Below are 27,809 nucleotides of genomic sequence, written 5' to 3' on the forward strand. Positions count from 1 at the left end.
CTGATGTATCACAGCACATACATTTTCTTTTTCTGCAGCAAGGAAGAGAAGCCACGTAATTCCAACACATCATTTTCTTAGAATGCTGCGATTACGGTTTTCTTTTTGAACTTGGACTGCATGATAGGTCATCAGTGAAATGGTTTGTGTTATTTGGCCAAACATAATATTAGGAGTTGCAAAGATAATAGGCCAGAAATAACTGCCAATGGTAAACTGTCCATACCTGCCGCAGACAACCGTTGATAACCTGAGCTTACCTTGATGGGTTCCTGTACAATACTGGGCTGGTCATCAATGGTGAGGCTTTGAGTTGTGATGAACAAGGAACAGCTGAATAAAAATGTATAGCCAACAGATCCAGACTCCTGAAGGAGACCAGCTCTCACCAGGAATATTGTTTGAATGAAATATCATAGATCTGACATATTAACTCTGTTTTCATCTCCACAGGAGCTATCTATGCAGTTTGCTTGTGTTTCAGCAGGAAATGTTATCAGAATCAGATCAGATGCATTCATAATCTCATATTTTTAGCTGACTTATTTCAAGTGACAACTAATTTTGATTTTAAAATAAAAATGTATATAATTTATACATAAGCAATTTGAACAAAACGCCCCACTTTATGTATTTAAATAGGTTTACAGTCACTCTTGATATTTCTCTGATGCTGTCACCACCCAAATCCAAAGCTAGAAGATGGAAGACAAGATTTGAGATGAAAATCTCTCTTCTAATTTGCCATTTATTTCAGTGTGGGTATGTCTAACATTCCCAATAATAACCAGCAAGCTTCATTCCCAAGGCAGGGCAACTGTCAGGATTCAATGAAGGCACAAGAGGCTGAAGATCAACAAGACCTGGCTTTAATGTAAATTTCATCAATTTAATTTGTTTTTTAATTTAGAGATGCAGCATGGTAACAGGCCCCTCTAGCCAATGAGCCTGTGGTGCTCAAATGCACCCAATTAACTACAATCCCTGTACGTTTTGAAGGGTGGGAGGAAACTGGAGCACCCGGAGGAAATCCCAAGCAGACACAGGGAGAACGTGCAAACTCCTTGCGGACAGCACCAGATTGGAATCGGGTCGCTGGTGTAGCAACAGTGCTGCACTAACTGCTACGGTTAGATTATTTTGCATAAAATAATTGGGACTATCACATGAAAACATGGAAATTGGGGGAGGGAGAGCATTGCTACAGAATTTTGTCAGTAAGATAATAAAAGCAAAAGAGGAATTTGCCTTGGCAACATAAGTTACATTATTAGTGGTAAAACATGAAGGTCTGCAGAAATCATGGTTGAAGTAAAAACACCACGCTGGAGAAACTGAGCAGGTCAAACAATATACTCTATGTAGCAAAGATAAAGATAGATAACCGACATTTTGGGCTTGAAGCCTTCATCAAGGTATGGAAAACTGTCAGCCAGCACCCGAACAAAATGTTACATTATTATTTAATGTAATCTTTTGATATTACCACAAATTTCTGAATGACTTGAAAGATTGGAAGCTCGCTGACTACTTCCCCATGAAATTTTAAGAAATTATGACATTCACACATTAATTATTAATTGCACTGACTACAAAAAAATAGGACTGGTATTTAGCTGCACAGATATATTTTTTAATGAAGATATATGCTGAAGTACTCAAGGTTTGGTTTCAGGGAGGGGACGAACATAAACACTGAAAAGTTCAAGTTCTTTAGGACCTAAATTTTTTTTACTCTTAATCTAGATTTTATTTTCACTCTTCTGCACTTAATTTGGTTCTAATTTATATTTGATGTTTATCCATAAATATTTACATTTCACTGGCTACTTTTCTAAGTATAAAATTATGAAAGACAGAGATAAGATTGAGGTAGCTAAGTTGTTCCCATTGGTGGTGGAGACTAGAACTAGGGGCCATAACCTCAAGATCCAGGATAGTAGATTTAGGATGGAAATGAGGAGGAACTGCTTTTCCCAGAAGGTGGTGAATCCATGGAATTGTCTGCCCATTGAAGTAGTGGAGGCGACCTCAGTAAATATATTTAAGACAAGGTTGGATAGATTTTTACATAGTACAGGAATTAAGGGATATGGGGAAAACCCTATCATCAGCTCAGCCATGATCTCATTGAATGGCAGAGCAGGTTGGTGGGCCAGATGGCCGATTCCTGCTCCTATTCCTTATGTTCTAGACCAGGAGTCCCACTATTCAAACTCCTACATTTGAGACATAAATATATTCAAATTTTTTTTAAAAAACCAAGGGAAATGTTTACCAGGTCATGCCATGAGATTCCTGCTGAAGAAATTCTGTGCCATTATATGTTAATAGTACAGAAATTCTCACTGGTCTCTTTGATATTTGACAGCTAGCCAAACATAATAAGCAATTTCCAGCTCGTGAAGGGGATTGCTTTTTCACTTCTGAACCATCTGGATGACAGAAATATTTTATACAGATTATTGGCCTTTCGTAAAAGAGAGATTAAATTTCCTTTGCGGACATTTTTCTTGCTCTGAAAAATATGATTTAGATCTGAGCTTTATCATGAAGTTGAACATTTTTGGCTGTTGGATAACCACTTGCTTTATTGATTGGTGGGAATAATATAGGAAGGGATAAAATCCAATTCTCTGGCTGATATTTGCAAGTTGCATAGAAGTTACAAAATAGACTTGCTAAAATTCATGCTTCACACCAAGAGGAGAGCCTTCAATAGTCAAACATCCTTGACCTTTTTGATTTTCTAGTTTGTGTAACACTTAAGTGGAAGTCCATATTGCAATCAAATCAAACTATTTGGCACAGATCAATACATTCTGGTGTCAGATATCCTGGGGAACCATGTGTCAGCTTGGTTTTGGATGAGGACATAAATTAGGCTTGTGTTGTAGGGCAAGGTCACAATGTTTAATAGACAATTCACATTACTCATCAACTCATGAGTCAGCCAAATTTCATCACCAGCTATGGGAAACCGTTTTAACAAGGAGGAGGCAGTAAGGTTAGTGTTATGATGACAGTTAACATTAGAAAGTTGCCTTTATCGTTTTGATATTTTGAGGAGAATGATGAAGGTTGAAACTACTCCAAACATCCTGTTCTCAACCCCCAGCGATAGCAAGGACCAGCAGGTGAGGGCTAATGAAGAGGCTAAACCATGTGCAACTATCTTCTTCCAGAAGAGCCAAAGTGATGATCCATCTTGGCTTCCTTCTGAGGCCCCCATTCTGGCAGAAACCAATCTCAAACCTATTCAGTCCACTTGCTGTAAATAAACAGCTAAGAACTGCAGCAAAAGCAACGAGACTATGCAACATTCTAGATATTACACTGACACGTACATTGGGCTACTCTTCATCGACTGTAGTTCAGCCTTTAACACCATCAATCCCTCAGTGTTGGTCAACAAGCTCGTGGGCCAAAATGGCCTGTTACAGTGCAATATGTCTAAATTTAAAATGTTAAGAACTGGGGTGGCCACATAAATCAAACAGCTACAAGGACAGACAGGGACTGGGTATTGTGAGGTGAATGATTCACCTTCTGATATCTTAATGCCTTTCTGCCATCTAAAAGTCACAAATCATGAGTGTGATAGATTACTCTCCACTTATCCAGAAGGGCACAGCTCCTACAATCCCTAAGAAGCTCATCGCCATCTAAAATAAAGCAGGCGGCTGAATGCTCCCTCATAAACTACCCTCAACCTTTATTCTCTCCACTACCACAGTGCACTGTGGTGACTCACCATCCAACACCAACAGCATGACCCAAACCCAAGGGTAATAGCACAAGGGCATCAGTTGCGAGAGAATACCTCTCACCTGCAGCTTCCCCTCCAAGTTGCACATCCTCCTGATTTGGAACCATATCACTGGCCCTTTATTCCTGTTGGGTTTGAATCCTGGATCAACCCTCAGCAAAGGCACCTTGAAAGTACATTCACCAAAATGACTGCAGTGATTCAAGAAGGCAGCTCCACAACCCCATCTTCTCATGGACAATTAGGGATAGGCATTAAACGTTGACCTTGCTGGTGATGTCCAAATCCCTAACATGAATGTAAATACATCAAAACAATTGGATTAGGTTGGCTGGATTTCCTTAATAAGGCAGAAGTTTGCAATCTCCACAAGAAGTTGTTTTTCACAAAGTCTCGTGATCCTAATGCTGATTCACACTGTTGTAAACATTGGGGAAAAAACACCCATTCCACCACCTGCAGATCTAAAAACAGCACAGCAGTTTACATACTCATCTCTCTCGGCTGTTCTTTGCCTGAGATGCACAGAGAAACTGAGGCAATACATTCAAAATTATGGTTACTAAAATTAGTCATCCAAGAATTTATTATTCCAATTCCACCGTTTAAAGTCAATTTGTTTTTAAATCTGGGAAAGAAATAGTTGATGTTAGTGAGTGTGATTTAGGAGAATAAGAACACATAAAGAGGACGAGGAGTTATTTAATGCCTGAAAGCTATACAGCCACTAATTGAGATTGCGGAAGATCTTTGATATAATTCCACACACACTTCTTTCCCATCTCCCTTTAGAGATTTAGTTAACAAATGTCTATCAGTCAAAATTAAAATTAGTATTTGAACTAGAAATAATCAATGTTTGCAGAAGATCATTTCAAAAATCTACCATTCCCAATGTTTAGAATGGTTTCTAATTTCAGTCTAGAAAGGCCAGGCCTGATTTGTAGGCACTACCCCATCTCTCCTCCCCAACCTGTAATAATATTTTCCCTCCATCTATTTTGTTTCCCTTAATATATCAGTCTTAGTTGAGTTCTACAGGATGGAAACAGGCCTTTTATCCCAATTTAATCACTGACTAAGCTAGTCACATGTGCTGTTCCTATTCATGTACCTGTCTAAATGTATTTTAAACATCATAATTTCCCCTGCCTTGAGAAGCTTGTTCCATATACCCACCATCCTCTGAGTGAAAAACTTGCTCCTCAATTCTAAAATGTTCCCTTCTCAATTTAAATTCATGCCTCCTAGTTTTAGACTTTCCTACTCTTAGAAAAAGTTTGTGACTATTCATCTTATCTATGCTATAATTTTATAAATTTCTGTAAGGTCCCGCTTTACCTCCTATGTTCCAGGGGAAAAGTTCCAGCCTATCCAGTCTCTTCGTATAACTAAAGACTATCTGCCCTGGACATCTCATGAATCTTTTCTGCAATTCTCAGCTTAACAATATATTTCCTATCATTGGGAGATGAAAATTTACACAATACTCCAAGTGTGGTCTCACCAACATCTTGTAGAGTGGTAACATGACATCCCTGCTGCCGTACTCAATGACCTGTCTGGTGCCTTCTTCATAACCTTGTCTAACTGTGTCACCACTTTCATGGAACTATGTACCTGGATTCCCAAGTCTCTTTGTTCTACAATATTCCTCTAGTCTCTACTATTCACTGTGTAAATCCTACCCTGGTTAAATCTACCGAAGTACAACTCCTCTCCCTTGTCCCAAGATGAATTCCATCTGCTATTCCTTGACCCACTTTCCCAATTCATCTTTGGTTGTGTTTTCGCTATCCACTATACTATCAACTTTGGTGTCATCTGCCAAAACTTACTATCCACAGAACAGTGCCATCCAAGTTATCACAAATAGCAGTATACCCAGTACTGATTCCTTGCACACCAGTGGTCACAGACTTCCAACATAAGTATCAACCCTTTGCTACCTCTCCTGCTATTGAGCTAATTTTTTATCTAGTTAGCCAATTTACCCTGATTCCATGCAATCTGACTTCCAGACCAGCTTATCAAGTGAGACCTTGTTAAAGGTCTTGCTAAAGTCCACCGCAATGACTTGCTTACCTCTTCAAAACACAACCAAATTTGTGAGACAAAATACCCATGCATAAAGCCACACTAACTTTCCCTAACCAGCCCTTGCCTTTCCGAATGAAACTAGATCTTGTCTCTCAAATCCTCCTCCAGTAACTTTCCCTTGGCTGATGGTCTGTATTCCCTGGCTTGTCTCCGCAGCATTTTTTAATAATGGGACAACAGTAATCATTCCCCAGACTTCCATTGCTTCATCTGTGCTTAACGATGAAACAAATATCCCCTGCTATTTCTTCCCTTGCTTCCCATAATATCCTGTGATACACTTGATCAGGCCCCAGGGATTTATCTCCTTTTATGCTTTATCAGTCCTCCAGCACCTCAACTTCTGTAACATCGACTCTCTTCAAGACCTTGCTATTTACTTTCCTGAATTCCTTCACATGGAATTTAGAGAATTAAGGAGTAATTTGATATAATTTATATCATATAACTCTAAATTCCAGGCTATGCACTCCAGGGTAAATGATTACGCTTTGTGAGGTCTGGTGCCAAACAAGCTGATATTATCCCAGGTGTAGTTTAATTAGAGCTTTGAACACAATAACGTTAATTCTGTTCTCTTGTGTGGAGAAAAATCTGAATTCAAAGGGTTAAGGGTTCACCCATAAGTTGCTTACAAACATACAAGAGTTGCATATTGCTTAAGTGGAGGCAGGGAACATCAAGGTGCGATTTATCTGCCGACACGCTTATCTGCAGACATAATAAGCTTTGGAATTCTGTGAAACAATAATTAAATTATTGCCAAATGTTGACAATGATAAACTATTGTCAGGTTGACCACCACAGGAAGCCCACATGCAGGAATGCACTGCCATTTATTGTATATAAACTCTGTTAAAACTGGCTGTGAGCAGAGCAAGCTCAGGCTGGGTGCTGGGCATGCTCTCCAAGATATCTTGCAAATAAAACTCTTCCGAAGCGTTACCCAGGTGTCGGTAGTTGATCCTTTCTCCGCAACAAATCTGGCGCTGCGAGCAGGGTCCTATTTGACAGGATCACGAACCTGGGACTGAGGGTCCCGTAGGAGTGAGTGGGCGATGACCCTAGCCAAGAACCTAACTGAAAGGGGATGAGGCAGGCTCACACACTGAGATCCCCGCTTGAGAGGGTGAGGTGATGTACAAAGAGTAGGAATCTTTCTATCTAAAATGGGGGGAAGACGGAGAAGTAAAACGCAGAGTGACAATGCGGACAGAAGAGGCACTGGTGCACGCATTGTAAAGTAAGGGAACTGACAAATGTGTATATATTGTATAACTGAATTAAGATTTAACAGGAGACCAAGATGGGAAATCGGCTCAACAAGGCAATTATTCTTGGTCAAGCACATAAATCTGTTCCCAGGCCACGACAATGACCCCAGATGAAGAAAGCCACTAAAGACCCGAGGAAAGGAACCACGGAGAAGTCGCCAACTGGTAGGAGATCTGCTGCAGCCTCTGGGCTCGTCAGCTGACATCGTGATGAGAGAAACAGGAAACTGGAATTATGCCGTCCCGTTCAGTAATGATCTATATGGGTGGTTCACGAATGAATAGCCGTACGGGGGAAGTTTTAATTTAAAGCTGATAGCAGATCTGAAAGAATCTACTAAGAGTGAAGGAGGACACCCCATTTGGGATCTCGGATATTTTAAAGAGTGTTTTAATAAGTGGACAGAGGTCGCGAAGCGACATCAGTCCGCGACCGGAAAGGAAGGAAAAGGGACAGTCCCTAATTCAGAGCTTCCCGGGCCCCCTTCATACTCCCCCAGAGCACCATCTGCGCCTCCGGGCATGTCCTCCACGCCTCCTGTTGGCCTGTATCCCCAGTTATCTGCTGGAAGGGGGAAGCGACTGGGACAACCTGGTCCAGGCATCAGTGGTTTATGACAGCAGGCCGCGGGACGGGGCCCCCGTCGGGCCCACGCATCAGGCTGAACCTCCTGTTTCGTGGGAGGCGAATGTTGCCTCAGCATCTGATGCTTCAGGGCACAGAGAACCCAGGTCTGAGAAAGGATTGGAGTAATAACGCGTAGGGGGGCAAAGGAAAAGCCAGATTCAACTAGTCAAATGCCCCACAAAATGATCAGAGACATCCCCATACTAAAGCCCTGGATGCCTACTGAGTCACGGGACATGATTAGTTCAGCACCAGACCTAGTAAGGAGTCCCATAACGTTCCACCATTGGCTGCAGCGAACCTGCACCATCTGTCTTCCCTTGCCTGGCGCCGTCCGTATGCTGTTACAAGCTGCCTATGGATCCCACTGGCAGGCAGTAATAGAATCTTTCCTAATCCCGATAGGAGAAAATGGGAGACGTAACGCGCTGCCTCCAGAAGGCTGGGAAAGAAACAATTGATTTTGTGGTTCGTTTTAAAAACACTTGGGAAGAAAATGCTGGGGTGCCTTCACAAGATAACTAATCCTTGGCTGTGCAGACCTTGCTAAATTGCCTACTACCCCAAAATGCCAAAATGTATAAGATGAAGCAATTGGATTGGCAGGGAAAGAATTGGGCTAACATTGTTACTGTATTGACTAATATGGTCAGAGAAGGGTTATTCACCCAGAAGGAGAAGCGGACAGGGCAGCTTTATATGTATACAAAGAATGAACATAAGGGAGAGGGTGGCCGAGAGCGGGGCAGGCCCCGGGATAAGACCCAGGATCAGTGCCGAAATTGCGGAATGAAGGGTCATTGGGCACGGAAATGTAGAAGCCAGCCCCGGGGAAGAGGATGGCAAAGAGTGGATGCCCATTGCCCGAGAGACCCTGGACCTTATTGAAATCCCTTTGTGGGCCAGGACTGTAACCAACAGCCCCAGTTCTCCTTTCAGCAGCCCAACCCGTAGGGGTGCCTGGAGGAGCTGGTGGTACAGCCCCCCCCCCCCTCCAATTGTCCTAAGATGGAGAAAGCCAGCCTATGCCTAATGTGCGGGTGGGGGGAAAGAGAGTTTTTTTAATATAATTTTTAATTTTTCACACTGTGAACCATATCAACCAAAATACATACAAACATTTCCCTCTTAAATATACACAGTGGCATTTTCTCCCTTTTTTTCCCCCCATACAATAAGACCATTAAACAATGTAATCACACAATGAAAAATAAACAAGAAAAATGTGTCATCTACTTTTACACACTGGATCAAGTCATTTTGTCTTCTTCTCATTCTATCATTTTAGGGGGTGGAGGTCCGAGGCAAGCCCTCTCTGTATGGTTCCCAAATTTGTTCAAATAATGTGACTTTATTTTTTAAATTATGTGTTATTTTTTCCAATGGAATACATTTATTCATTTTCATGTACCATTGTTGTACTCTCAGGCTCTCTTCTGATTTCCAAGTTGACATTGTACATTCTTTTGCTAAGGCTATCATAATAAATCTTTTTTGCGCTTCAACCAGTTTGAGGCCTAATTCTTTACTTCTTATATTACTTAGAGAAAGATCTCTGGATTTTTTGGTATGTTGTTTTTTGTGATTTTATTTAATACCTGATGTAGATCTTTCCAAAACTTTTTCACTTTCTCACATGCCCAAATTGCATGTACTGTTGTTCCCATTTCCTTCTTACAGCAAAAACATCTATTTGATAATGTTGGATCCCATTTTTTTTTTTAACTTTTGGGGCGGGATATATAACCTGTGTAACCAATTATAATGTATCATGCATAACCTTGTGTTTATTATATTCTTCATAGTTCCAGCACATAACTTTTCCCATGTTTCATTTTTTATCTTTATGTTTAAATCTTTTTCCCACTTTTGTTTGGGTTGGGGGAAAAGAGAGTTTGATGTTGGTGGATACCAGGGCCACCATGTCATCTGTGCCACCATCCACAGGATTACTCCTGAGTGAAAAAACCGTAGGTAGCATTGGGGTGTCCAAGACCCTTATAACTGACCCTATTTCACAACCCACCATCCTGACGGTGGGAGATAGTCAAGTAGAGAAAAGATTGATTGTGTCACCCACGACCCCTGCCCCTATCTTAGGGAGACAAGCTCTCTACAAACTTAATTACTCTTTATATTGTACTGAGGAGGGCATTTATATGCAACTGCCTGCCGCTAATACATAACAGCTTCTGCACTCGCTGTGCGATTCTAAGCAGGAACTCGACAAGCCACAACAAGTCCCTATGTTACCCATGACACTCATTCGAGATGTCACTACCCCGGAGCAGCTTCAAGTAATACAGGAGCTGGAATTGAAAACCACCCAAGAGACAGCTTCCGCCCAAGAGCAGTGTACGTGGGAAACCCACGGCTGCCGAGTGGACAAAGGCTTGTGGAAGAGTAAAGATGGAAGGGTAGTGTGCCTGCGAAGTCTATATCGGCCCATAGTAAAACTGGCCCACTGGCAAGCCCACCTGGGAAAAGTGGGAATGCTGCATAATATAAAGCAGGTAAGAATTTCTACAAACATAGAAAGACAAGTGAGGAATTGTCTAATCTGTCACCAGAACAACTGGGGACACTCACGTGCCAAATTTGATCGATTGCCCCCTGCTCAGACCCCCTTTGAAAACTTGCAGATTGACTTTGCCCATATGCCCCCGTGTAAAGGGTCCAAGTACTGGCTGGTTATAGTGGATATGTTTACCCGATGGAGAGAAGCCTCCCCGACTAGGAGAGATGATGCCCAGAGAGTGGCCAAAGTCCTGATGAAGGAATTGATTCCCCACTACGGGATCCCCAGAGGGCTAAATAGCGATAGAGGGACCCATTTTATGGGAAAGATAGTGGTAGCCCTGACCGAGATAATGAGGGATCCAATGGTGCTCAGGCCAGAGATATTTCTGAGACAGCCAAAAATGGAACATTGAATTTTGCCATCCCCTCAAATAAAACAGACTCCCAGAGCCTTGTGGGCCTCCTAAGTTATTGGCAGCAGAACATACCCCACCTTACCATGCTCTTTGAACCACCCTATAGGGTCTCCCATAGGAAAGCCACATTCCTATGGGGACCAGAACAACAGGCTGCATTTGACACAGCAAAGCAAGCTATTGAACAAGCACTGCCCCTTACAGATCTCGGCCAGTAAGGCAGGTGCTGAATGGAATCTCCAGCAGAAGATCCAAGGGTGCAGAGTCCTGCTAGTCTTCTGGAGAAAATCTCTGCCTGGTGCCGCCACTCGCTACAACCCATTTGACACCGGAACATCGTCCAACATTTTCCTCAGGGTTACTTATGAATTTGCGAGCACCTGTACAGTGACACCGAACGGACGACTGACCAACGAGACAGTTCGTCAAGTATTATGAAAAAAATCAGCAAGAGAACAGCTGTTGCTCTGGAAACTATCAATGGACATTCAATCTTGTCAAGCCATCAACTTTTTAAAAATTGCATGTTTTGCTGTGGTTTTTACAATGCATAATGTCTCTAAGCACACTCAGAGAAACTGAAATTTATAGATACATAATCGCAGTGTGGATGTAAAGTTACAGTTTATGAGCTGACCAGTCAATGATCAGACCGTGGTAGGAAACAGCGTATATATTTTGTTTTGCAATGACAGCATCACCCCAGAAACTCCCATTAACTGAAAAACACCTTAAATAAAGGCTGTGGGAGCCTTTATTTAAAAACGCTAAATTGGCTAATTTTCTGTCCTGGCTCCTCCTGGCTATCATTACAGGGATCCAACGCAGGCACTTGGGGCCCCCATTGAAAGAGAACGTGAGCAGGATCAGCATCCTGGTGTCAAACGTCAGCCCAGAAAAGCAGATGCCCCAGGTATATCCCGGATGTAGACCTGCTGGCCTGCCCCCTGCCTCACCATGGGGCAGCACGGTGACAGGCATCTAGGCTCTATGCCTGAGGAGTGCCCAAGCATGAGGTCAAGGCGCGGGATGCGCAAACCATGAGAGGGCTCTGGCACCCAATGGATGACTTTGCACTGCCTGCTCGCAGACGTTGGTAAGGGTGCTCACATTTGCCAGCTAAGCCGGAGAACCCAGCATAGGAGTTGGTGACCAAACAAATTCTTTTTTCTATCCTCCCCTCTGACACTGGGGAGCAGCTCCCATAGCACCCTGCCCCATTGGTAACACAATAACCCTGTTTGGTCAGGGGTGCGGGGACTGGTGAGGTGTTGTCATTGAATTTGAATTTGTGCCTTGTCCAGCATTCAGATGGCACTAGTGAATATATTGACCCATTTGATCAGTATTGTTTTTTTTACATGTTTTGACTTGTAACATACATAGTTATTGATTGTCTCATGAATGGCGAGTGGTGTGACCTCCAAGGGGTGGATTGTATTGGGAACCTGGAGGCAGGTAGAAGATTATCGCATTGCACACCACCATCAACTCCTCACTCCCCTTATTAACTATACCCATTTGGATAGACTGATTAATGAAAATGACCAAATTATCCACCTGATGAAAAAAATTAGGATGAACCATAAGTAAAGCCCGAGTGGATTTAATTTACAAGGAGGGACAGTTGATCCGGGTCACAGACCAGGTCACTCAGCTCTCCGCCCATCATTGGTGGAATATTTTTAAGGGATGGTTCCCTAAAGCTAACACTGCACCCAATCGTCGGTCTGATTATTGCTCTGTTAATACTGTTACTTCTGATTAGATGTCTATGGATAAGACTTAAGCGGCTGATATGGCAGGTAGAGAAGATTGAAAGAAAGGTACAATATAAGTTGTTAAAGGTGACTGGAAGTGCTATAAGGGGAGAAGGAGAAAAGGACACATTTATTTAGAGGAGTTAGGTATGGGATGTTGATCTCTGGATCAACAAGGAGGGAACTGTGGAGGAAAATCTGAACACAAAGGGTTAAGGGTTCACCCATAAGTTGCTTACAAGAACATACAAGAAGTCAGTTGCATATTGCTTAAGGGGTGGCAGGGAACCTCAAGGTCCAATTTATCTGCCGACACGCTTATCTGCAGACATGATAAGCTTTGGAATTCTGTGAAACAATAATTAAATTATTGCCAAATATTGACAATGATAAACTATTGTCAGGAACAGGAACAGGAAGCCCACATGCAGGAATGCACTGCCATTTATTGTATATAAACTCTGTTAAAACTGGCTGTGAGTAGAGCAAGCTCAGGCTGGGTGCTGGGCATCCTTTCCAAGATATCTTGCTAATAAAACTCTTCCGAAGCATTATCCTGGTGTCAGTAGTTGATTCTTGATATATTGGTTTCCATTCCACTATCTTTTAAAATGATTTCTGTACTTTCTCTGATCATTTCAATAATCAACTTGCATAGAACCTCTTTGAATTTGTTTCTGGCTGTACAACTTTGTTTATCCTTTGTAGATCCAAACTGTATGACCCCATATCTATCCAAAATGAAAGCCATTGGCTTTGCTATTGCCCATTCATTCTACAACTACTTCTCAATAATGTATAGCTTGTGTCTCCACTGAACACAAAACCTCTTATGGGAAAACATAGGTACATAGATCTCTAGTCCATCTGAGAAATTTGCAGAATGACAGAAATGTTGGGACCCTCAGGAAGGACCTTCCAGAACACCATCACCAACCTGAATATCTCGACCCCCACTTCTGCCAATCAGCCAATTTCCTAGCCAGAGGAACAATTTTCCTTCAATTACCTTCAATCGTAGCCCGCAGTCTCTTATCAGGAATTTCACCAAATAATGATGGTAACATTCCACATTAGTCACCAGTTCAAACTATTCTGTTCGATTCACTCGCCACATCTTTTAGAAATCAAGTAAGCTTTCATTGCTCCATGATAGTATTCATCATGATTAACTTTAGTGATCTCCTGAAGTAGAGAATTGGTCTATATTTCCTTGGTTTTACTCTCCCATCCTCTTAAGGGAATGGATCCAGAACAAAGAAAACTTTGGAGGATTATAGTTAAGGCTCCAAGATGTTCCCAATAGCTTACTTTAAAACCTTGAGATGGAAGCCATCTGGACCAAGGTTCTTGTTACACCTTACTCCCATTTATTTCTACATCAGAGTTACTTTGTCCATGTTCATTTGGATGAGTCATTTTCTCTGATTTAAAATGAGTTTCCTCAGGATTTCTAGAATGTTACCCTCTTCTCTTGGTGTAAATGCCGATACAAAATTAGCATCCAGAATGTTCAGAATTTACTTTATATTATATTACACCTTTTGAAATTTCTTCTCATATTTCTCCTCAAACTGCACTCATCATTTGTCGGGTTAACATTTTTAATTCCTTTGCAATTTCATCCAGCAATCTCATTAAGTCAACAGAAGTGTGCTAAATAACATCAAAATCTGCTCTGGAGGACTCACACGATGATTGCGATTGGGTGACTAAGTTTGCCTGTGGAGATGCTTGAGGCATTGTCTTGCTCGTCATAAAGGCTGCAGAAGGAAATTCTGCTCCAGCCATGCACATACAACAGCTTTACATCTTCACCAACATCTAAATAGTATCCAGCTCCAAGTCAAGATGGCACAGCAGCTGTTAAAAAAAAGATTTACAGCCTTCAACACAGCACAGGGAAAGCCATCAATATATGAGGGTTGTACTCGAATATCAGGCGTCTGCCATGCAAACTCAGACTGCTACCATCATGACTGTGAATTCCGCCTTTGCCAGGGATTTTGAGAGAGTTGTGAAGCTCCTGCAATCTGCTGTTGGGCAGTTGCCAGGATTTGGTGAAGCCATATCCAAGGAAATGGCAGGTGAAGAATGAATCCACTCTCTAGGGAGTGAGTACATGACTTACCCTTCCCAGACAAGTATAAGACATTAAGACAAAAGCAAAAAGCAAAGGACTAAATAGCAATCCTGTGGAATCCCATTCATAACAGCCATCTATTCACAAAAGCGCTCAATAGTCATGGCCCTTTGGTTCTTGCCCCTGAGCTAGTTTGCCACTCTCCTTTGGATCCCATGTTTTTATTTCTTTGACCTGTCTGCCATGTGTAAGTAACCTTGTCAAAAGCCATGTAGTCCAGTGGTTCTCAACCTTTTTCTTTCCACTCCCATACCACTTTAAGTATTCCCTGTACCACAGGTGCTCTGAGATTAGTAAGGGATTGCTTAAGGTGGTATGTGGGTGGAAAGAAAAAGTTTGAAAACCAGTTTTAATCGTTCCTAATTGACTCGTTATGTGCACGGTTTCATAACTCCAAAGGAAATGGGTCAGTGACAATTTTTCTCAAGCAAAATATTTCAGTAACAATTGGGGCTAGAGCAGTGATTCTCAACCTTCCCTTCCCACTCACAGAGCACCTTAAGCAATCCCTTACTAATTACAATACACTATGTCATAGAGATTACTTAAAGTCACGTGTGAGTGGAAAGAAAAAGGTTGAGAACCACTGATGTAAACTATATCAAACCCTCTTTGCTATCTCTTCACAAAGTTCAATCAAGTTTATCAAAAATAACTGTCCCCTAACAAATCACACTGAATGTGCCTGATCACTCGGTACCTTCTTCGATAAAAGATAATACTTGTCTCATGAAATAGCTTACTCATGCCAAGTTAAACTAATTGTTTTGTTGTTATATGGTACATCCCTTTCTCCTTTTCTAAAATGTTAACAGTGCTCCAATGTTCTGGCACAATTCTGGTAACGGAGGAGAATTGAATAATTACAATCAGAGCTATTGCAATTTCTAACAGATCGAGGTGCATTTCATCTGCACCTGGATACTTATCCGCTTTCAAAGGTCCTAAAGTCTTTGAAAATATCTTTTACTTTGTTTGTACTAGCCAATACTTACCACTTTGCCATACAGGGGCTCCAAGTATGGCACTTCTGTGAATGGGATGGGAAACAAGTTTGGCGGATTCAAAGAGTAACGAGTTTGGTCATAAGCTGAACATAGAAAGGATCTTTATTGAAACACGTGTAAAGGGATCGCAACAGGGATAACACACACTAGTACTCTCAATCACACAACATAGTACAATCAGTCACATCGGACTTAACACTACCGATACTAACAACTACTTACACTCATACAAACACACTACAATCCAGGCATATCAGATACAACAATTACCGACACAAGCTACTGTTTATACAGACTTATAACAACGTTATTCCTTGTCTAACATGGGCATGCCTCAGTTGCTATCTACAGTACAAATGTACAACAGCTTTTATATAGTGCCCACCTTACCTAGGACTGCTCCGCAGTTTGTGACCTGGAGTGGTGCGGGGTGAGTTTCAGGACCAAAGAGCAAAAAAAAGAAAATTTGCTCCACATGATGGACTTTATAGAATAGTAAGGTGGAGGGTCTGGTCCAGGTAATCACTGGTGATTAAATGGGCCAATGGTTAGGTGTGCACTAATGGATGGGCAGAGTTCAACCTTGAATGGCAGATGATGTGTCTTATGACGAGGTACTCACCAGTAGGGTCACATGACAGACAAAATACTCCATACTGCATCTCCCAAACCTCTTCTTCGGGGAAAGTGCTGATGATGAATGTCTTGATTCTCCATAAATGTCTCCCATTGATGAGAGACCGATTTCCCTTCTGCTAATAATTCAGGGTCTGGAAGTAGTAAGTGAACGAACACAAAAGATAAATTTATTTGGTCACTTCTTCAACATGAAGTCTCTCAGTGCTAATCCATACTGAAATCTTTTTTTGATTATTTTATTTTTCATTTTCCATCAATAAACAAGGAGATAACATCACTGGCTGCAGGCTGATGGAGATTGGCTCATAGAACCAGGATTTGAGAGGGTGCTGAGGGCAAGAAGGGCCCCTGAGGGGCCTCGGTCACTACAGACTTTCTGATCATGTCAGAGGTTTGGATCTGGAGCTCGAGTTGCCGATGGTTTGAACAGGAGTCTGTGCTGCTGCAGAGGTTGCAGAAGTGCTGGAGATGAATCCACGGGCACTCAATGGTTCTGAAGGGACTCTCTTTCTCTCTTACTGTAAGGGGCATTGGACAACACTAATAGTGACTCTTTGTCAGCCTTACAGCAGGCTGAAGGCAATTTTGTGTAATATTACACATTTTGTACTATTATGTGGCAATAAAGGAATATTGAATCTTGAAGTTTGAAACATTCCACCATTCAAGAGGCATCTGCTCGGAGAATGGACCAGTGAAATTTCTGCTGCAGACCTTTCCTTAAGGTGTAATGTCCCTGGCCTGGGGTAACCTTTGTAACCTATTCTCTTCCATTCCTGGACTTCACCCTTAATTCCTGAGGAACAAGTTCTCACATATTTATAAATTCCTAACTTCTACAACTATCCTTTCATTTTCACTCCACCTTCAACAAGATTCCTGTTCCATTGTTCATTTTCCAAGTCTTTATCACATTCACGAGTAGATACTTCTTTCCAAATTTCTTCCCTAATATATTTTTCCTCAGCTAAGGATTTCCCTCCACTGGAAAGGATAGGTAATTCAAGCAATTGATTCCTCTTTAATTCTTTCTCCTACCAACCAGCCCATAACCAGATGGTCTCCTTGTCCTCACCTCCCACCTTATCAACTTCATAATATGATGTATCAAACTCCTGTTATTGCTGCCATATGATTTCACCATTAAATATTCCCCTTTCTTCGCATTCATTTTGAAGAGAATTCTCCCTGTATATTTTTTGCTGTATAACACACTTCTTCATTCTCTCCCAATTTCTATCAACTGTTCTTCTTTTCTTGGCCCCTCCCCAAACTAGAAACAGATCGGTGCCCAATAGAAAGCAGGCCCCTGCATTTGACTTGCACATAGAAAGCATGGGATTGTATGAACTGAATATATACTGAAAACAGAGGGCTGGAAGGGAAGAGGAAAGATAAATCACAGGAAATGCTCTCAACAAAAGCAGCACAATTTCCTGAAAATTTCAGAGAGTAGATGATAGGTACACATAAATGGTGTGCATAAAATCATTCTCAGCTGCTTAGGTCAGGTGTAAGAGATTTATTCAATCACCCACACACTATTTTGGCTGTTGTAGGAGTCTGCAAGAGTAGGAGATGCAATAATTTCCTATTGACTTTTACTAACACGACTGGTAACTTTTATTTATTCCTGCCAGCCTATATTTGTACCATTCATAATATTCAGTTATTCTCAATCATGCTTATATTCTTCAGTATCAAGCCACTAATGTACACAAACTTAGGTTCTCCCATTTTTCCTTTTATTCATTATCATCGTAGTTGGAATGGTCAATGTCAATGTCCAGCTATGTGTAGCCAAGATTTCCCTCACTATTTAACAGAATATGACATGAATTTCCTGAATAGAAAACTTGGAATCACATGGAAGCACATAGAAGAATCAGGTTTAATACCAACCTGAGTTGAGGTAGGAAGTTTTAACATGTTTGAGTTGATGGTGGTCATTTACAGTTTTAATGCACTTAACTCTTTGAAAATATTTATTGGAATTCCCATTTTTGAATTTCTGGACAATGTTGTCGTTTAGTTCCGACTGCTGACCCAGGAGATGCCAGATTTGTTACCTCATTTCTTCCAAAGTAATAAACGTAAACTTTGGAGTACATGAACTCTTGACAATTTACGAATTTTCACCGAAAACAAAGTCAGCCACAGATATAAAAAGCGTGAATCATGAAAATCTTTAGACACTGTGGTTGAAGTAAAAACACACAAAGCTGGAGAAACTCAGCAGGTCAAACCTTTATATAGCAAAGGTAAAAATATATCACTGACGTTTCGGGCTTGAGTCCTTCATCAAGGTATGGAAAAATGTCAGCAGGCATCTGAATAAAAGGGTAAGGAGGGAGGTGATAGAAGGGAGGGATGGAACAGCAGAGATCAAGGGGAAGAGGGATGGCTAGGTGAAGGGAGAGGGGAAGGGAGGGAGGAGACCTGGAAAGGGAAAGGGAAGGGATGAGGGGGGAGCAGGTTAACAGAATCTGGAAAAGACATGTGGTTGGAGAATGTCCAGACGGAAAATCAGGTGTTGTTCCTCCAAATTGTGGGTGGTCTTGGTGGCATAGTACATAAGGCCATGGACAGACATGTGATTATGGGAGTGTGACACAGAACTGAAATGGTTGGCTACTGGGAGGTCTCTGTCACTGTAGTGGACAGAGTGAAGGTGCTCGGCCAAGCAGTCTCCCAATCTGCACTCAGTCTCTCCCATGTAGAAAAGGCAAGATATTCTTTAAGATAAAAAATTAACATTTGGTATTAATGAACTGTAATCAGTCTGAAAAGTAAGAAAAAAAGTCAAAATATTTTTATTTGAATAAAATTGACTGAGCTTCTGGTGAAAGTAATGTTTCATTTATGGGTTGCATTAACCCCCACACCCGCCCCAACCCCCGCAGAAAAAAGGAGAAAGCATAATATTCTCAATTATTTTGGTAGCCTATCTAAACTGATCTAAAAAAATTTTTTATGATATATTTTTATTCTGCAATATTATTGTTTAATATCTCTGTATTAATTCGTTATTTACTATGTATTTTTCATATCTCTTTGAACTGTATGTGTTTATAAATTATAATAATAATAATAAAAAGATTGGAAAAGAAAGAAAGAATTTTCCCATTCAAAAAAAAATTATTTTGGTAGCCTCAATGTTTTGGATAAGCTTGTATCAATTGTTTACCAGTCTTCTAAGGAGCAGGCAAGTGTACTTTTGTCAGCCCTGTAGAATATAGGAGTAGTGTATAATTATCAAATGTTCAGGTTGCTTATTTTGAACATTTGATTATTAAATGATGAGTAGGCACTGATATTCCCATTCAAGCTCAACAACTCAGTTTGGAATTTTAAGGAATAGTTATTCACCAACCTACCGATACTAAAGCCAACCTTCTAACTCAGCTTCATCAATGAAGAAGTTAAAGATCGAAAAAATAGAGCCCAAGCTATTCAAGAGTTCATCATATTGCAATGCCTCCACCTGGTATTCGTTTAGAAGCTTATTCATTGAGTGGAATAACTTTTTTCTGTAATTATATTAAATAACTGGAAAATTAACATTGCACATTTTAGAAATGAATTATCCAGGTAGTACAGAGATGAAAACCTACTCATTTCCCTCTACTGGTCTTTTCTGTCTAATCGATACCAATGAAATGTTTTGAGTGGTTACTGCTTTCTCTACTTTTAATTTTTGTTGTTGATCTTTTGCTTATTTTTGAGGTCCATAGTTATTCATTTCAGCCTGGGCCTTCCCCTTTGTTTTCATCTGCAAATCTTTGAAATTAATTTCAGAAATTGCAAACTCCTCTCATGTTCTGATGATAATCACAATTGCTCTACATGATCACGTGACCCGGGGCACCCATTCGGATTGGGTCATAGTAAAACAACGCTATCTTGACCAAGACATGGAGGTGAATAACCACTGTTCATGATAAGCCCAGGTCGAAGACGAATTGTTCATTTTATTGCATGGCCCTATGTTTGCATGTCAAAGTCAATGAACATCCCAAAAAGAATATCAGGAATCTATCGTCATCTATAAAATAGGATGTCACCCTCGGGATATATGGAAAAGCGGATAGAGTTAAGATGGTTGGAAAATGGGTAATAACGACTGTAGATGTGGTCACGATGAGAAGGGTGATTTCAGAATAAGAGAGAAAAACACATTGTGCAAAGATGCGATGAAACACGTGCGAAAAGGTGAGCTGGGTGATCACAGAGCAGATAAAACGCCCTGCGTTTGCAATTATGAGGAATTACTTTCGCCCTGGTTTTGTTAATGAACCGTATTCTTGATTAGGGTCCATATGGCACTTTGACTGTGATCCCAATGAGAATTATTCGAGCATAAAAACATAATGCCGGTATTTTTAATCGGGAAAGATGATCGTTAGCTGAATGTCGAACGAATAGAGTGAGAGGTAAAATTGCGCTCTCTGAGTTTCAGCTGGGATCGAAGTTTCATAATGTATTCAAATACTTTATTCCTATAATAGATGACGCGGGAAAAGTCTACGAGTATCCACAATATGATGTGTAATGCTTAATTTCCCATTGAAATGAACCCTATTGCATTATGAAAATGGGGGTATTTCGGTCTACCCTACCTGACACGCAAATTCGCAATGAATTGTTAGCAATGGATGAGTCTGACAACACATGATATTATATTTAAATGTCAGTTGGATTTACTGATTCTTCCAGGGAAACGCGGGTCCTGGATGTTGCTAGTGCAATAAGATCCATTATTACATTTAAAATTGCCACAAGAGTGAGTGAAACTGATTGATGAGATAAGCGCGGTATCTACTCTTCGGCTCATTTAAATGTGTAATATCAGAAGAGCAAGACCAAGTATTATATTTAAATCAGACCTGGATTATTACGAATGTGTTTATGTTTGTAGAATAACATCAACGCATTACTGTAGACTTCATTTGATTGGAATAATGTAACAGATGGGATACGAATTTGTTTATCTGTAATAACACTATTCCGAATATTTAGATGTTCATTAGATTAGAAGATTGTAGTGATGTGATATGGTTGTATTATGTCGACATTTCTCAGAAGTATGGATTACAATTTAGTCCCGATTGAATTCTTTGGTAGAGCGCCTGTGATGTGCGATTTGTTTTATTTGACTCTGTTATGGCACAGTGGATTGTCTATCAAAATGGATTGGCATCTGTGATATTGTATTTGTGATATGAATCTGTTGAATGTGCTCGCTCTGTGAATATTCTCGGCTTGTGACAGATGTCGGATCCCATTAGGTGACTCCTAGGGAGATTTCTCTCCAATCGGAGGCTCCATTAAAAGAGGATTTGGTTCCAGCCCGGCCCCCGAGCCTGGCCAAGCCCTTCTCTCATCTCCACGAAGATCAGACAGGACCATCAGAGAGAGAGAGACAGGCAGACTGACAGTCCTTATCGCTACATCAGAGAGGGAGAGGACATTTTTTATATCAAACTCTTATCGCTGCGATCAGAGTCGAACGACATTTTATCAAACTCCTGCCACTGGGAACAAGAATTGAAAGGAGATTTTATTAAATTCCCATCCCTCCCATCAGAGATTTGAACCGACAGAAAATGCCAGGATCTGCAGGGTTGATTTGTGGATAAAGGACGAAGATACGATCGCCAGGAAACATTGTTAGTCATTGGAATCCAGTTTTTTTTAAGGCCACCTTGCCTCATTCCGTTGGATCCTTACGTTTCCTTGTTTTTGTTGGTAAGACTGGTTTCTCCGTAACACAAAACACAGGGTATGGACCTCCGTTCTCGGGGAACAGAAATTAATTATTTTGGGGACATTCCGCAAAAATAATTTCGGCTGACATCTGCAATTTGCGAGAAAAATGAAGTGAACCTAATTGTAGCGTGAGGAAAGAGAAACGCAAACTTCTTAAAACATTGATTAACTTTACTAAAAATAATGTGATGATCAGATTAACACGGCGGGATAAATTTGAAAGTATTTATTTGTAAGCCTGCTTTGCCTTCGATCAACTTGATATTTTCCGACAGTTTGCCGCCGATCTAATGATCTATCCTGAGTGCATTTAGAAATGTGCCAAGTCTTTCTACTTCAAATCGTATCTGCATTTTGCCCGTATTTGTGGTGTCTTGTTTAGTTGTTGAGACACTAGTTTCTGTTCATACACTGTTGGTTGATTGCATTGAAGCCACCTCTTTTGTGTACGGCTGTACGGATATTTTAGTTCACATTATTCATTTTTCCTTTCTGTGCATTGTATACAATATTTTTGTATTATTTTATGTCCAACAATAATTGAACACCGGCGTGCTTTATGTGCTGCGTGTCCCTCGTATATTTCAGTCGATCATCTTTTTTTTCCTCTCCTTCTGGCCGGGTTTACTTTAGCCTTGATGCACATTGTGTGTCTGTGTGTGTGTCTGCGTGTGAGGATGTCCCTGCAGTCTGCTTTTCCGGGTGACAGATGGTGCCTGAGTCTGTCTCTCCTTTCACCCCGGCTCGGTTCCAAATGAAATAATAATAAATTAATATTCTACACGGGCAAACATCGATTACTGCTGGTCACATCTCAGGAAAACTGTGAACAAAGCCTTTGTCTTAATCTGCTCGAAGGTTTTCTAATAAACTCATTTAATATCCATTACAAATACAACATCCTGCAGGCCTTGAGTAATAACCATCCAGGCAGGAATCAATAGCCCTGGAAATATGAACAGCTCTAAACGCCTATGAGATTGATACAGAGAAAGACAGAAAGAAAGAGAAAGAAAAGGCAGCCTGAATTCGACGACAGTGAGATATTACAAGTTAATACAAATAAACAAATAGAACAGATTTATCACGTCACTTAGATCGGAGGCAATAATCTCGTATAGCCAAACATGCAAGGTAAAGTAGATGAATGAAATCCAGACAAACTTTATCATTTAAACCTGACATTTTCTTATTAGAATTTCAAGGATTTCACTGAATGCTCGGGGTTCCCATTTCTGGATTCTTTCAGTTATTAATCATTCCAGTTTCTCACAATTTGTAACTTTTTCTTTACATCCTTTGCTTTTTGCTTAGATTGCCTGCTCCGATTTATTTATCAACGTTTTTCTATTCGCGTGGATTGTTGTAAGACGAATGCTTCACATCCAACATGATCCGTGTCACTTTTATTTCACTGTTGCTCCAGTTGCCCTTTATTTGATTGTATTCTTTGGTCATGATTGTTGTAGTAAATATCAAGCTTTCCCCCCCCCCCTCTTTGCATCTTCAGGTCTTCGTGTTCATATTGCAGTTCCGGTCGTGTTTCCCCAGAATGTTGAACTCGGATCAAACTGACCTGGACCTGAACCCCAGCTCTTCCGAGAGCGAGTCGGTGTTGTCGGATGCTCGGGGAGGTTGCGTGCGCGACAAACCCGATGATGCAGAAGGCAAACGAGGAGTCCAACAGACACTGAGCCGGGAGGAGAAACGTCGCCGGCGGAGGGCGACTGCCAAGTACCGCACGGCCCACGCCACCCGGGAGCGCATCAGGGTAGAGGCCTTCAACGTGGCGTTCGCAGAACTTCGCAAACTGCTGCCAACTCTGCCTCCCGACAAAAAGCTGTCCAAAATCGAAATCCTTCGCCTGGCCATCTGTTACATTTCCTACCTGAATCATGTCTTGGATGTCTAGGCAGCGAAAAGGAAGAGAGAGAGAGAGAGAGACATTGGAGAAGTGAAGTTGGTGGATTGAAAAAAGGAAATAAAAATGTTTGAGGAGGTTGTCAAGTGCCACCGTTTCCAAAACAAATGGAACTTTAAACTGTTTCTGACCTTAAAGTGTGTTAGTGGGTGCGGTATATTTATATTTAATTTTATTTTTTATAAATGTGCGTATTGATAATTAGTATATTTATATTTTATTTTTATTTTTTATATAAACGTGTGTCATTTGTTATGTTTGTGCCATCTGCTCACAGTCGAGTGTCGACACTTTCAGTTGGAGAGCTGTGAACTGTTGGTTCTTTCTCCCTTTCCGAAAGCGGTGATGTTCTTGCCCTCCCCCGTGTCGCACTTGTTTCGAAAGGTAGAGCTTTTCCGTTCGTCTTCTTTCCATCTTCCCTTGTATTTCAATATTTGGTGCAATGAGTTGGTTGTTGTTTCTAGGAGAGTCGAGCACTCGCACTTCATGCTTTTATTTAACTTGTTTCAGGTCCGTGGCAGTTGCTGTTGTACGAAATGTTTATTTTTTGGGTAGAATGTGTCGCAGTTTTGAACACGGTAAATAATGGAGGAGAATTCCCAGATTGTGCAGCAAATCCAAGCGTCTGTTCCCTGCCTTAGTGTGTCTCTACAAACATTTACGGAATAATCTGGGTCAATCTTCTCCTGTTGAATTGAACCAAAAACTGAATTTCTAATAACTGCCCCGTCTCTGGTTAGCACCCCTGAAGTGCACGGATTTTGTAAAAAACAAAAAAAAAACAAAAAAAAAGGACATATCAAACTGACATCCAAAGATTCTCGTCTTTTCAGGGTTTCTAAATGTGTTTTTTTGCCTAGTTCAGAATATTTTGTGGTTGAAATAACGAGCTGGTTTCTATAAGGTAGTTTTCATATCTATTCCTGAATGGTGCCGTTTGGCAATAAAAAAAACATAAACGTGCAGTCTGTCTTTCTTTATTATTCTATTCAGAAAATTAATCCTGCCTTTTGTATCAATGTGCAATTTCTGACAAGATTTCACTGTGAAATCCAATTTCCCAGAATACAGCCGATAGTGGAAAAAAGTCACTTTTTAAAAAAAAAGTCCATCACTACGAACAAATGAACAATTTGAAATTTTGTATAAATCCCGGTATCTTAAACAAAACTCACTTCACTGTGTGTGTTTGTGTCTTGTGGGGGTGGGGGGGGGGGGTTGTCTTTAAAACCCCGTCATGTTTCCCCGGGGACGAAATTATCCTGCCGTGAGGTCCGGTGGTTTGGGGGGACATGTGGGGACGATTGAGAGTTGTGACTTCAGTTGGAAAATGTGCAGTCATGATCTGTACTGTCTTGTTTTATTAACGTTGGTATGATGCTTCCATCTTTTTGTAAGTGCTTGCGGGAACAATGCCTCAAAAATAATAAGCTTTATAAAAAAAAAAGCATTGCATAATCATTAGTCTGCGTTGCCATTGTGGGACTTGTAATTATAATTACCTGGCAATAAGGTTTTTAAAAGAGGCACTTTGGAAATATAACAAACTGTTTATGTGTCAGTTTTATTGTAAGGCAGGGAGGAGGATGAAGAGAAGCCCTGTTTCTGGGTTGGGTCAGCAGAACTTACCCCCAGCTTATTCTGGAAGAGGATAATTACAAGCTAAAAGGTGCTTTATTTGAAATCTCAGGAGAAAGGTGGGGTCTCTGACGACAGGAGCCCAACCCGCTGCTCTGTAAACTGCTTTTCTTATTATTCCCCTGTATATTCTTGTACCTATTGAACAGCAACACCAGAGCCTTCTTTTTCAACCAAATGTGACCCAACCACAGATGATATTGGTGACTGAAGCTTGATCAGAGATGGGTAATACAGATTGTTTTAGCAATCAAAAAGGAAGAATGGTAAGCAATTCCAGAGTGAAGAGCCATGACAGCTGAAGGCAGTGATTGGAGTTGTGGACCAAGTAATTTCAAAGGCCAAAATTGGAGGAGCACAGACAGAGAAGGTATTTGAAAACCAGCGTGAGAATGTTACAGTTCAGAGTATCCAGGAGCAAAGATGGGTCAGAAAATACACGCGAGTGATGAGGGTTAGGAAACGTGAATTCAAGTTTATGGAGAACAAAGCAAAACCCTTGGATTAATCCAGAGGTCATAAGAAGATGAATGAGAGTTGCAGCAGCAATAGGTGGAGGCAGGGATGGAGTCAGGCCATGTCTTAGTGACAGCATAATCGAAGGGATGAAAACTCAGCTCAGGGTCAGCTATGACTCCAAGGTCGTAAATAACTGGCACAGATTCAATGATGATGTGAGAACAATGGCTAGGGAACAAAGATTGTGAAAGCAATCAAAGATAATGGTTTCCATCCTCCCAAAGGAAATAATCAGATTATAAATTTAGAAGTACAGTACATTAGAAGTATTCCAAAACTCGATGGGAGTAAAGAATATTCAGCTTGTCAAAGCCATTCCTTCGACAATTCACTAACACAACCTAAGTTATCAACAAACCAAAACAATAGATTTTCTCAGCTGAATTCCTGGGATATATATTTGTGTAACTCAAAAGCTCCAGGAGCAATACTCATTAGACTAAATCACTGATATTCTGTGATCTTCTCCTTTGTTGTTAGTTAATTATTCAACCATTGAAAAGAGTTAAAATTGATTTTAAAAGAAGATGGCCGGAAAGAAACCAAGAACTTGCATTTATGTCAAATGTTTTACAAACTCAGAATGTGTACTTAACGTCCAATAAAATGTTTTTTTGAAGTTTTGTTATGTTTGGAAACACACCTCCTGTTTGTAACTAGCAACTTCCCACGAAACAATAAAGAGGATAATGGTCAGATCATCAGTTTGTTCATCAGCTGATCTGACTTCAGCATTGTCAGCCACTAAACATTGGCCAGAACTTTGCAAAGAACTCATTGCTCTTCACATGGGGCCAGAGATCGTTTCGGCCCATTTAAGAGGGCAGAACATATTCTTAATTTAATATGGTGTTTCAATTAGATAGCTTCAACAATGTCTCATTTCCACAGTCCTGGGGTAGGATACAGGTTTTTATAATGTGTTTACCTCACAAGAGTGGGCCTTTTTCATACAACCTCCATATCTCTTAAGACTTGAATGGTACCCACTAAATCGAATGAATAATTTCAGCTTTTCGGAAACACATAGTAATGAAAATGACTCCTTTTAACGATATTCCCCTTCAAGTTGGTTTTCATTCATTTAATTGAGAAACCGATTTCATGAACCAATTTACAAATAAAATTTGAATTTGTTTTAAAGAGTTCCAGTATCATGTGCTTCTCTTTCCATGATGAAATATGCTGCATTAATTTAAATTAAAATATTATAACTTCAGCCAATACACTTGAAGAGAGGTCTTGCTAAATATGCAGTACAAGAACTAGCTGAAATCTTGCACATCACTGCATTGAGCATTATTCATAGAGAATGCTCAGTACCTGTGGCCATCTATTAATGTTTTTGGAGGATTCCACTTAGTATCTAATTTTAAATGTAATGGTATTCATAATGTGTGTTGTTCCTGTAAGGCACTAATTTGCAGGCTTTCTGGTCAAACATTTACCATTACTTTTCCTCTAATTCCTGGTTGTTATACTTTTCTGCTATCTTTTATGTTACATTGACTTTACTTAATTCTAATTTTTTTACTAGTAAGCCAGTCCAAGCCAAACCCTCAGGTGTTCATTTGTATTTGTGAGTTATGGATGGCAGCTTTCTAAACAGCTCATCCCACTTGAACTCAGATCAAGTCTTGTGCCGGTTCCCAGCTTCTGCTACCTCTGTTCACTATCCAATTGACCTCATTTCTTACGAGTTCTTT

The 27,809-nt window shown here is 40.6% G+C and overlaps 1 protein-coding gene across 1 annotated transcript; it reads left to right on the top strand.

The window, feature by feature from the left end:
- Window positions 1-21,905: 21,905 nt before the first annotated feature.
- Window positions 21,906-24,098, top strand: nhlh2 (nescient helix loop helix 2). The gene is made up of 2 exons (XM_069892366.1): window positions 21,906-22,004; window positions 23,536-24,098. The coding sequence occupies exon 2, from the start codon at window positions 23,578-23,580 to the stop codon at window positions 23,935-23,937; it is 360 nt and encodes a 119-aa protein (XP_069748467.1). The 5' UTR covers window positions 21,906-22,004; window positions 23,536-23,577; the 3' UTR covers window positions 23,938-24,098.
- Window positions 24,099-27,809: the final 3,711 nt, after the last annotated feature.

This window comes from Narcine bancroftii, chromosome 7 (assembly GCF_036971445.1).
Source record: "Narcine bancroftii isolate sNarBan1 chromosome 7, sNarBan1.hap1, whole genome shotgun sequence".
Classification (NCBI taxonomy): Eukaryota; Metazoa; Chordata; class Chondrichthyes; order Torpediniformes; family Narcinidae; genus Narcine; species Narcine bancroftii.